We start from the raw sequence: 12,012 nt of genomic DNA on the forward strand, positions 1-12,012 counted from the left end.
GGTTCCTCAGGCTTAAGAAGAAGGTTAACAAGAAAGAAAGAAAACAGCACCCGTTTCTTTCTACCCCCATCCAGGGGCTCATGGTTACAAGTTTTTAGATAAGGAATTTGGCAAAAAAGAAGCCAGATGTACTTTAACAGCAAAACGACATGTGGCAAGGCAACATTTCTGCTCTCAGCACACACGTTGACTGTTACCAATTAATTGAAATAAACTGAAAACTTTCCTTTTAATGTCTGTCAACTTCAAGGTCACCAATGGAGCATAATTGATTAAAATGACACTTATCCCTACTTATTAAATACAAATTTACTCTCTGTTAACAATTAAAATACAAGAGCACAGCTATAAAAGGTGTGAGCAACTTACCTCGCTCTAGAACCTTCTGTACTTTAATATGATTAGCGCAGAATCCGCTGTACAGTTTAAAGTGGTCCGCGTAATAAAGGAAAGAGCCTCCAAGGGAAAACAGTAGTTTCTAGAAGGGGAGGGGGAAGTCACATCAGGCATGGTTTAATCAAATTGTCCGCGGGCTCTGGCATGGGGTCTGACTGCGCTGGTGTCTCCATGGCATTTGTCTTTCAGATACCGGAGCACTAATGCCTCCAGGAAGTCACCAAATGACCTAAGCCAGGACTGCCCCATTTGCCCAGTGGACGGAGAACAGCCCAGGCATTCCCCTAACCAACCTTCAGCTTGACTAAAAAGTTTCTGACAGCAGAACCTCTTGTCAGGGTGTGCAATCAAGGACAAGAAAGAAAGTTCTATAAAATTACAGCTGACATAGTGGGATATAAATGATCCAAGAGGCTAATTAATAAAGCCGACTCTGCATTACTTGGGACCAGTGATGCTCTCTGTGCACTTCCTTGGTGCCTTTTTGCTACCTTCTGCCTCTCCTTCCCTGGAGGGCATCCTGCCAGTCACAGATGCTCACACTGGAGATGGGGCTTCATAGAAGAGCGCGCTCTCCCAGAACAATTTAAAACCTATGCTTTCATCCTAGCATCACATGACCATGGAGACGAGGAAACAGATGCAGTAGGTGCTCTTGCGTCAGAAGCAACTGCCCTACAGATCCTACAGTAGACCTGAGTAAAGAGCACAGATGTTGTCAACAACCAGGCCGACCCCACAGAAGTGCTGCCCAGATCTCTGATTACCAGAGGCGTTTACTCTAGGATAAAAATGTCGCCACCTTTTACCACCTGCCAGAGGGAAACAGTGCGAGGAAAGCACTAAATTTGTCTTTTCAATAGTTTAGGACAAGGGATTCTTTTGCAAGGGAGAATTCTGCACTGTACTCATGTATGTTTTCTTTAAACCTGAAGTCTAAAATACTTACTCTAAACTGCGAGGGGGTTTCAAGCAGGTTAAAGTCAGATGCTGCTGAAATCCCGTCCTCCAGGGTCTCCAGAAACACCTTCTGAAATTCCAGCATCTCTGGCAGACTTCCAAAGAGTGACTCCATCTACGTGAAGAGCAGGATTTGAGAAGAGGGTATGAGTGATGAAAATCTAGATACCGCTCCAACGCTCAGCTGCACAAATAAAGCACAAGTCGTTCACCGAGAAGGAGAGAAGTAAATCTTAAGATATTATATTCCTGATGGGATATAACTGAGACGCAGAGAGTTTTACAACTCCGGTCCCTATACACTGTAATTCTAAAAGTAACTTTTTAAGTGGATATAAAAGTTTTAGAATTCAAATTGGGGAAAAATTGAAGTCAGTAGAAAAGAAGTATTGTGATTTAACATTAAAAAGTTACGTATTAAAAAGTAATTTTCGGTCACAACTTCTACTACAAAAATGTCCTTCTGCGGATATAGAGATGGCCAATAGGCACATGAAAAGATGCTCAACAGCACTAATCATCAGGGAAATGCAAATCAAAAATACACTAAGATATCACCTTACACCCATTAGAATGGCTAAAATAACCAAGACAAAAAATAACAAATGTTAGAGAGGATGTGGAGAAAAGGGACCCCTCATACACTGCTGTTGGGAATGCAAACTGGTGCAGCCACTATGGAAAACAACATGGAGATTTCTCAAAAAACTAAAAATAGAAATGCCATAGGACCCAGCTATCCCACTACTGGATGTCTATCCAAAGAACCTGAAATCAACAATTGAAAGAGACTTATGCACCCCTCTGTTCATTGCAGCATAATTCACAATAGCCAAGACACAGAAGCAACCCAAGTGCCCTTCTATGGATGAATGGATAAAGAAGATGTGGTATATATATATACAACAGAATACTACTCAGCCTTAAAAAATGACAAAATTGTCCCATTCACAACAACATGGATGGACCTTGAGGGTATTATGTTAAGCAAAATAAGCCAGACAGAGAAAGACAAACACAGTATGATTTCACTCATATGTGGAAGATAAACACATGGACAAAAAGAACTATTTAGTGGTTACCAGGGGGAAGAGGGTTGGGGATGGGCACAAAGGGTGAAGGGGCGCACTTATAAGATGACTGACAAATAATAATGTACAACTGAAATTTCACAATGTTGTAAACTCTCATAACCTCAATAAAAAAAGAAAATGTCCTCTGCATTTGTACACTCCCGCCACCATACTGCATGCAGCAGAGGACACATAAATGGCTTTGAAGGAGGCCACGCTTGTGTCTCTCTGAAGATCCTGAAGTCTTGGATGTTCTTTTGGGATCAGTAGATATAATATCCTGGGAAGTTCACTAAAGAGCAAACAGAGACTAACCTATGGATCGATGGACTGAGGGAAGGTAATGACTTACCTCATCTTGGGTCAGAAAGGTCTCATTTTGAAGCGGCTCCAAGTATAAGTCAAAGAGGCAACTCAGGTCCTGAAAGATGAAAGAAGAGTCTTTAACACTTAAGTCTCCAAAATAGCCAAGAGTTTCCAGCAGCCCTGGCCGCGGCTCCAGACTCCCATTAGGAATGATGACGTTTATGTCTCGTTGAAATTCTTGAACCTAAGAGTGGTTGTTATTATTATTATTATTATTATTATTATTATTATTATTGCTCACCTAATTCAAAGAGTTTAATACCACAATACATTCAGCAACTGGAATCCACCATTTTCTTTATAGCTTGATCACCTACTCTGCTTAATGAAATATCTTGTTGGCAGAACCAGGATCTTTCTTTCGACGACTACGGCAGGACCACTCATTGCCCTGCAGAGCAGGTGAGTTCTGGCTAGGCACTTCTGTCAGATGTGACCACATCTGGCTGATGGGCTTCCTCCTCTGCATCAGGGACCAAGGTGACAGCTCCAATGTGGAGCTGAGAGGGACAGGACAAGATCTGGGGAGCTCTTCAACTTTGGTGTTGATGCCTTAGCAGAAAGTCAAACTCCCATATTCAAATACAAGAAAAAAATTCCAAAGATCAGCAGTCATGATGTTTACAATCTAGGCCATATTTGAGTCTCCAGTAAACTGGGCTCCAGCGGGACAGAATAGTGGGAGTTGCCTGTATTTACAGAACTATCTAGATAAAGGTTTGTTTTTTTTTAATTTAATAATTTGAAGCCAAGACCAGGATACAATTTAGCAATGGAAAAGATTCCTTTTTCTTGTTTCATTTATTCTGAAGAATTTTGAGTCCCCAAACACTTTGTAGTTGACTACAAAGTCAAATTCTTTGCCTCCCTCATTTTACAGTGGAGAAATCTAGACCTGGACAGCTCTGCGAAGCCCGAAGCCTCCAGAACCTTAGGCACAGGTCCTGTGATGCAGGGAAACAGCCTGTGATGCCTTTTATTGTTTCACGATAAAAACCTTCCTGGCCTTCCCACCCTCACCATATTCCACAGCGGCTGCTTTGGAGCAGAGAGATGTAAGCAGTCACTGAACCATAGCTCAGGGAACACACAAATGTTGAAAATCCCAAGTCGCATGCAGAGATCCAGGTTAGATGAAAGAATAATGAGTAAAATTCCATGTTAAATGTCAGCAACAAAAAGAAATTAAAACAATAAAAATGGCGTGTGTGTGTGAATCACAGTAGGCACCAGGTGCTGGTGATTTTGTCAGAGACAGTGGCGGGCTGCCGTCCTCCCTCACGCCGGCTGATGCTGCTCAGGAGGACTCACACACCGAGAGAGGTCCGTGCTGAGCCATGTGTGCCCGAGGGCGGCGACACTTGGGGCCCTCAGAAAACAAAGCGCAGGTTTCTTGCAGAGAGAAGGCAGAGCTGGTCCTTTTTGTCCGCTTCACCCATCACATCCATCTCAGTGCTCTGCCAGCATCACGGTGAAATGACCCCTTGGTCAAAGTGGTTCAACAGTAAAACAGAACAACCATAAAAAGGGGCTTGGATTCTGCTCTTAGGCGTGCTCTCGACTCTGTGGGTGAGGGCTCCATGACCATCCTCAAGATAGCAGAGGGCTTGGAGCCTCAAATACCCACGGCGCACAGGGCTGTTTGGGAAAGGCCCCCTGTGGCTCACAGGATGACTCAGACATCTAGTCTGAATTGCTGGGATGGGCACTTCATCTCCCCCACATTAGATGCAGGACAAGAGGTAATGGGAAATGAAATGAAATGGTCATCTCTACAGCTTTGTCTTGTGGAGAAAGGTGATAGCCGTGTGTGTGTGTGTGTGTGCCCATGTGTTTGTATGCACACAAAAGCACACGCCAAGACTTAATTCTTGGACTTGGCGTGTCACAGCTGGAACAAGGGCACACCCATCTCAGACCCCAGGTGAGGGAGTTGGAAGGGACTAACTGGGGGCTTCTGAGACACATAACTGACTTCTTTCGGTACTCGAAGAAGATGCTCGGCAACTCCCCGTATGTGATGGTGTGGGGACACCCGTGTGATGACCAGCACATCCACCGTGGGGCTCTGTCCTGCACAGGGACCACCATGAGGCAGGGCCAGGCCTGGTGACCACCTGCACTCTGAGGGCCAGAGCCACAGGCACTGTGAACAAATTGTTCCCTTGCTCCTCATCACCTAAGGTGACCTCCATCCCCTTCTTACTAAACCAGTACAGACTCCCTTCCCACAGAATCCAAGGGACAAATTAGAACATCTGTTTCCATAGTGAAAGCTGCCTTGGTAACAAAAGAAGCCGAGAATCGAATTTTTCCGAATCCTCTCAGCTTTTCCACCCTCCTGCCCTCTCCTGCAGCAACTCATCACTTCAAGGAGCAGGCGTCTCCCTCCTGAGTGGTGGGGTCCCAGGCAGCTGTGATCTGGAGACCCCTCCCAGCATGTGACTGGCCATGGAAGGAAGAGCGAGCGGGCAAGAAGGAACAGCGTCTTCCATTACCTTCACATAGGACTTCTCCGTGTCCACGAGCTCCTGGATGACTTTTCGGAGGCGATCTGCATCAGAGAGGTGGCGGGCCAGCGGCCTCGGAGTGGCCTCCTGACCCTCTCTTGGTCCTTCCATGCTGTCAGTCTGGGTGTCGTTAAAACTCCTACACAGCACAGGGATCTGTTCAGCACTCTGAAAAACGACAAGAGGTGGAAAAGAATGTACAGGACACTCTCCACGATGATCAGCCGCCCACCAAGGACACAAACAGTGTCTCTCTCTGCCCAGCACTCCTTCGGGAATCTCACAGCAGCCTACACCTAGGGCCCACGGTGTCCTCCATCTCAAACCACTCTGGCTCTCCTTTAAGATCCCAGTGGGGAAGCTATGAGCCTACACTCATTCAGTACTTACACAGGATGCTTCTTCCCTGTCATAACAGCTATTTGATGATGATGCTTTAGCACCAAAACTAGAGAACAAGGCACAGGGCTGACCCTCTGTAGTAAAGGTGAGGTTGCTCTAAAATCAAGGGTATGGCTGGCTAAGATCACAAGGAGAGGCAGCCTCACATGGTCCACTCTGTCCCCTCCACGGTTGGCCTAATACGGCACAGTCTCCCATACAAAACAGCCCTGGGAGATCCAGAACGTGCGGCACCATAACAATTTTAGGATGGCTTGGCCATAATGGGCTTGGCGTTCTGCCCCCAAGTCCAACCCTTTAGCTCTGCTGTTTCGCACCAGACAGCAGAGTTATGAGTGAAAAAGTTTGATCTGCTGCATGTGCTAGGACTGGGAGTAGAGATAGAGATGTATAGGAAAGATAAGGTCCTCCCCTCCTCTCCTCACGCCGCAGGGGACAGAGCCCAGGGAAGGGCACAGATAAGAGCGGATGACACAGCAAAGCCTGGTGAATGCTAGAGGAGAGGGAGGAACTGGCTCTGTGGGGACGCTTCATGAAGGAGGCGAGCCTTGAGCTGGTTCTCAGCAGTAAGTACCATGTGCCAGACCCAGGGAGCGTCAGGGGAGAGAGAAGACTTCTTCCAGGGAACAGAATTACACACATTAAGAGACAAGAAGGAGCAGGACCTCTCAGGGAACTCACAACATTGGGCACAAGCTCTCACTGAGATTTAAGCACAGTGGGATAAAGCCTTCTCAAGGGGAACCCATCGTGTGCTCCTGCCTTAGGCTCGTGTGTTAAAGTCTGCTCCTATATACACAGTGCCTGGAGCATCCTCAGATGACATTCAAAGGATCTTTTTACTTATCTTTCTTTCCCTTCCACCCACATGCAAGCTGCGGCCCACCTCACCACTCACCACCTACCAGTCTGTAAGCCTGTCAAGGGCAGAGCCCTGCCTTTCTTTGTCACTGCCCACAAATGCCCGGCTCCCTGGCTGGCGCACATGAAGTGTTCACTTCACCTCTGTTGCACTGAAATTGTTATTGAATCACAAAGCAGCTTAGTCCCAATGCAAATGACTAATATCCATCCATCTCTGGTAACTTTCTGCCTCTCAACTAAAACTCCCCTCTCTTCAGTTTAAACGCCCTCACTCTGTCTGGGGTAAAAAGCTCAACTTGTCAGAAGCATCTCCTAATTCTCAGTTTGTTTTCTTTGCTTGGCTATTTGAGAACACTAACAACTGACACAAGCGTGTCGGTCAAACTCAGTGCCTTGATGCATACATTTTATAAAAGCTGTCACCTGACAAATTTAGGTGCCTCAAAGTAGAAACAGGACCCTGTTGCCCTCCCTACCTCTCCCCCCCCGCAACACAGAGTCTTCATATGATGGAAATACACAATCAACATTGACCTTCAGCAGTGACCTTCTGGCTAGTTTTTCAACCCAATTCCATGGGAACCAATTAAGAGCTTGCTCGGTCTCCAAAGAAACAGAAACCAGCTCCTGCACAAGGAGATAAGACTTGCCAAGGTGAGAAACACCAAGGACAGCCCAAGGCAGACTGGAGACCAATACAAGCTTGTGCGGAACAAATGAAAAATGGAATATACATTAAACACACGGGAGCGTGGCTGTGGGAGGGGTGGTCTGGAAGGCTTCACTGAAGAAGGGAGTTGTAACGTGGTCCTGGAAGGAGTGTGTTCCAAGGGGGAACCAGAGAAGGAGCTGAACGTGGAGGAGAAAAACGAGCCCAGTAACTTAAAGAGCTCAACTTGGCAGGAGGCGGTTATGAAATTTATGAAATTGAGCGCTGCCCCCTCCATCTCCACCCCCCCCCCCCCCGAGACGTCTGCAATGAGAACTCCCAGGCTGTGGGGCTCTTTAAATATTATTGCTTCTCTTTTATTTTGATGTTAATCTTGTTGCAAAAGTATGATCAACCATGTAACAGATACGACGCCTCCAACTAGACACATAGACACATATAATATAATTTACTTCTAGAACAGCTCAAGGCAAGTGTAAGTACTAATGATTCTCCTTGGAGAGACCCTTTATTCACTTGTTTTTTTCAACTGTGAACATAAGCATATTTCTGGTAATGCCTGTCAGAAGATGTTCATTCTGGGTAAACTTTCAAAGAATAAGAAAGCGGATGTGGATCTTAAGGCACCAATCAGAAGGCAACTTGACCCATCAAAATGTTTAAAACAACCAAATCTTATGATTCATTACTGAAGAAATGCCAAAGTCTTCAGTCATGCCCTAACAGCCTCATGACATATATAGCAAAAGCCAGAATGAGCCGTGCAGCCACAGGGTGGCTCTCCCTCTCTTCCAGGATGTGAGCATCATAAAGGAGCACTAGGGAGTAGAGCCAAACCCCTCCCGATTCTTCCCATCCTCCTCCTCCTTTCCAGTGGACTTCAACCCTCGCCACACATTAGCTTTGTTGGGGGAGCTTTAAAAAATACCCATGTTTGAACCAACTGAATCAGAATCCCTGGCGCCCCAGGTATGGGTATTTTTTAAAAGCTTCCCAAGTGATGCTAACGTATGGTCCACATGAGAAACTACTGGTCTACCTATCAGTAGAGCGAGCATCCTGCTTGGGTTTCCCAGGAGCGGCGCTGCCTCCAGCCAGATCACATCGTCCCCAGGGTCTGCACTGAAGGCCATATAAAAGGTGTGGACTGAGCCCACAAGACAGGAGGAAGTAGACGGAATTAAACCATGACCCCAGTATTCCAGGTCTGGCGCTCTCCTCATGGAGCTAAGCAGCCCGAGCTAGTAATACTCAAGACTCCAACACTCACTCACTTGAAATCCCTATCCTGGTATTTGCGCCACAAGCTCAGACAACAGAATTTTGCAATCCTGAAAAATAACAGTTTCCAGGGCTGTAGAATCTAAATTGGGTTCACATCTAGCGCATAAAATAAGAGCTGACAAAATGCGCCATAAGTTAAATGGCAGCTGGTGAGATTACAGCTTTGCCTTGCTGGGATGTCGAAATCACACCTAACAATGCAGTGTTAATTTCAAAAATAAAGTATCCTGCCATTTTCGAAAATCAGAATTCATTTGAAGAACACTCCTGGTAGGATTAACTTGGAAAAGTGAATGTTAGCTGAGATTTTCAGAGCAAATGTACTTCTTAAGCTACCACAGTGACACACTCAAGTGCTGCGGAGCCACCTTCCTCACACGTAACAGTTACGTGTTGTCCAGGGAAGGTCGTGAGGGTTGCTTGGGATCAAGAGTGGGAAGAGCCCCTAGAAGCAGAAGAGTAATTGTAAATGTGTCTTCAGATTGAAGCTGAAAGAGTTACTTGGTTGGTTATGTTTCAGTTTCTCCATTCTTAGTCATGGTTATAGACACTGAACTGTGAAAGGAAGAATTCTGGGTGTATCTGATAAGCTGTTTCTAAGAATAGTGATTATTTTGGTTGGGCTATTTTCACACGTATATGTGGTGACGGAAGTGAAAAGTGCAGACAAGATTCTGAGGACCCGAGTTCCAGGCCCCAGTCCTCCATGCGATCCTGGGCAAGACTCTTTTCTGAGTCTTCAATTTCCTTACTGATAAAGAGAAGTAGGAGTCCCTCGCCCATCAAGTAACCCCTCAAATTGCCATTTGGATCAAGGGGAAAAGGGAACTTGCATCTCTTGAGCACCTGCTGTATGCAGACAGACACAGCTGGGAGGGGTTCTCACAGAATTTGTGGGCATTCAGTCCTTCCTATATGACCCGCTGGGACCACAGATGAGGATGGGGAGGCATCGGCAGGGCCTTGATGGCACAGGACCCGCCTCCTCTCTAGCTCTCAGTGCACAGTGCCAACCACACCCAGGCATCTGGCAGAGCACAGGCAAAACTGGCTTGCTCCTCCAGCCACCTCTGCCCACCACGAGGTCAAGGCTCGCCTGGCCCCAGGAGAATCCAGATGCACCCCAGCTGTGCTAGGAATACAACCTCTGGAGGCCATCTCTGCTTAGAGAGGCGAATGCGGCTCCCACACATCCAGAGACAACTATGACTTCTCCGTGGCTGATCCCGCTCCTTCTCGAGGAACCCTGCTTTAAAAGCACGACAGATGTTCACAAGTCAGGGCTGGGCACGTGTGAGGATTCAGCAGCCTGAGAGTGTGCGCTTGTGCAGAATCAGAAACACTGGCACTTGAAACGTGTGCCTCAGATTGGTGTTTTCCAGGGTGTAGGGATCAATGCTAAGGACCTGGGTTCATCACGGGTCCCGCCTTTTAAAAGAGAGCACAACGTAAATATTTTCTTTATGAACTCACTTAGAAAATCTAATGGAGACAGTATTCCCTAAAACTACCCTGTATGGAAAAACAGTGGTATTGACCAAAACGACTTTTTTTTCAGGATTTTAAGGTTAATTCTAAGGCTGATCCCTGCTTGAAAATGACTTGACCTTACTTATAGTTCAGGAACGTCTCACTCAGGATCTCTGAATTAAGTGACCCTTAAGTGTTGTCACCAAAAAAAAAGATAACTGTGTGAGGTGATGGGTGTGTTAATTCACTTGATTGTGGTCCTCATTTCACAGTGTATATGTACATCAAATCATCAAGTTGTAACACCTGAGATATATACTTTTTTTTTTTTTTTTTTGGTGAGGAGGATTGTCCCTGAGCGAACATCTGTGCCCATCTTCCTCTATTTTCTATGTGGGACGCCAGCACAGCATGGCTTGATGAGCAGCGTGTAGGCCCACGCCTGGGATCCAAACTCGCCAATCCCAGGCCGCGGAAGTGGAGCCTGCAAACTTAACCACTTTGCCACCAGGGCAGCCCCCTATACAACTTTTAGTTGTCAACTATGCCTCAAAAAAATTGGTGGGGGAAAAGACAGACATCTAAACAGAGTTACTTTTCTTTTTGTTGTTTTAACTGTTTGCACAAGGACACCTGCTTCCCTATATTAGGGCTGAGATGTGTCTGTTTTCCAGGGACCCTGTTTCTTGGGGGTGGCAGTAACACTGCTCAGGACGCTCAAGCACCTGCCCCAGATTCTCCCTGGAGGAACGCACGGTCAGAGCCGCTTTCTCCATCCAGCTCCGAATCCTGCACATGAGCCCTCATCTTGATGCACTCCAGTACTTTATGTCAGGAGAGTACTTTACGTCATGCCAGCCTCCTCCTGGCTTGGATTAGTCTAATCCGCTCCCATGAGTGTAACACCTTTGATGTTTACTTTGCTCATATTTGGAGACATCACTACCTGAGGCTTTTCAATTTCCCCGTGGGTTTTGGAACCTAAAAAAAAAATCATTGTGTAAGTGCATCACAATATCCGGAACTAATTTGGGACAATGACAAAGATTCGTAGCTACCCTGTAGCCCCGCTCTCGTCAGCAGCCGAGCTCCGCCCCCTGTCCTGGCACAGCAGGCGACCACGTGCTCAATTGAGGGCTTCAGGTGCCGCACACTTCTTTTGTAAGAGGCATCTGTTTATACTGCTTGGGCTCCAAAACACTTCTAGCCTAAGAAGAAAGGATTAAAAGTGCTGCACGATCCAGGGGAATATTTCAGAGGGAAATACTTAAGGGGAGATGACAGCATGGCATGTGCTCTACTTCTAAATCCCTGGTTTGGAGGAAAAGGATTAACTTCGGGCGGGAAATCGGTAAGGGACTCAGCGAAGACACAGACCTAAAAGGAAAGATGCCCTCACACTATTTGGTTAACTGGTCACATCACAATATGTGATCAATTTGGCAGATCCCCAACTGCCACCCAAGGCCTCCTCTCCCTCCACCAAACAGACCAGCGCCATACTGAGCCATCGATGTGGACCAAATCCAACTCTGGCTAATGTCCACAGTTTCATCACACCAGGATGCTAAGAAGAACTAAGCTTCTGCTACTTCTGCTGTCCCTCAAAAGAATGTTGGAAAAAATTAAAAGCAAGCTGTAGGCCCTGGGCAAATGGTCAGTGGTTCTCAAGGGTAGTCTGGCCCCGGGATGGTGTGGTTTCCATGGTGTGTGCTCACACTGTGCACTACAAACCTCTCAGTTCATTGTCCCGAAGCCATGAGGAGTCTGCGTTACTCATTAATCTGAGGGCAACTACAGTGTCAGCTGTCATAAGCCCAGCAAATTAGTTATGTCAGAAAAGCTCCCCTTAGTAAAAAAAAAAACTCATCTAAAAATTGCACAAAGGACTTTTTTTCCAACTCACTCTGCACTTTGTTGAAGTCTCTAACTTATAGGAAGACCTAACATTATCCCCAAATGTTACGAACAGAGGGAATCCAGAAGGAGCACAGAGAGTTAAGTGACTTCCCCAGGA

At 46.3% G+C, this 12,012-nt stretch overlaps 1 protein-coding gene across 8 annotated transcripts in view; it reads right to left on the reverse strand.

Annotated features, from left to right (window-relative positions):
* The window catches only part of TIAM2 (TIAM Rac1 associated GEF 2), a 227,319-nt gene that overhangs the window by 10,994 nt on the left and 204,313 nt on the right, over window positions 1-12,012 (reverse strand). For all 8 annotated transcript variants that reach the window (XM_070485557.1, XM_044761780.2, XM_044761782.2 and 5 more), the window contains 4 exons: window positions 5,294-5,473; window positions 2,782-2,850; window positions 1,346-1,471; window positions 370-478 (listed from right to left, as the gene is read on the reverse strand). In XM_070485557.1, coding sequence (XP_070341658.1) covers window positions 370-478; window positions 1,346-1,471; window positions 2,782-2,850; window positions 5,294-5,473 — 484 coding nt within the window. The remainder of the gene's footprint in view (window positions 1-369; window positions 479-1,345; window positions 1,472-2,781; window positions 2,851-5,293; window positions 5,474-12,012) is intronic.

This window comes from Equus asinus, chromosome 1 (genome assembly GCF_041296235.1).
Source record: "Equus asinus isolate D_3611 breed Donkey chromosome 1, EquAss-T2T_v2, whole genome shotgun sequence".
NCBI classification, from domain to species: Eukaryota; Metazoa; Chordata; class Mammalia; order Perissodactyla; family Equidae; genus Equus; species Equus asinus.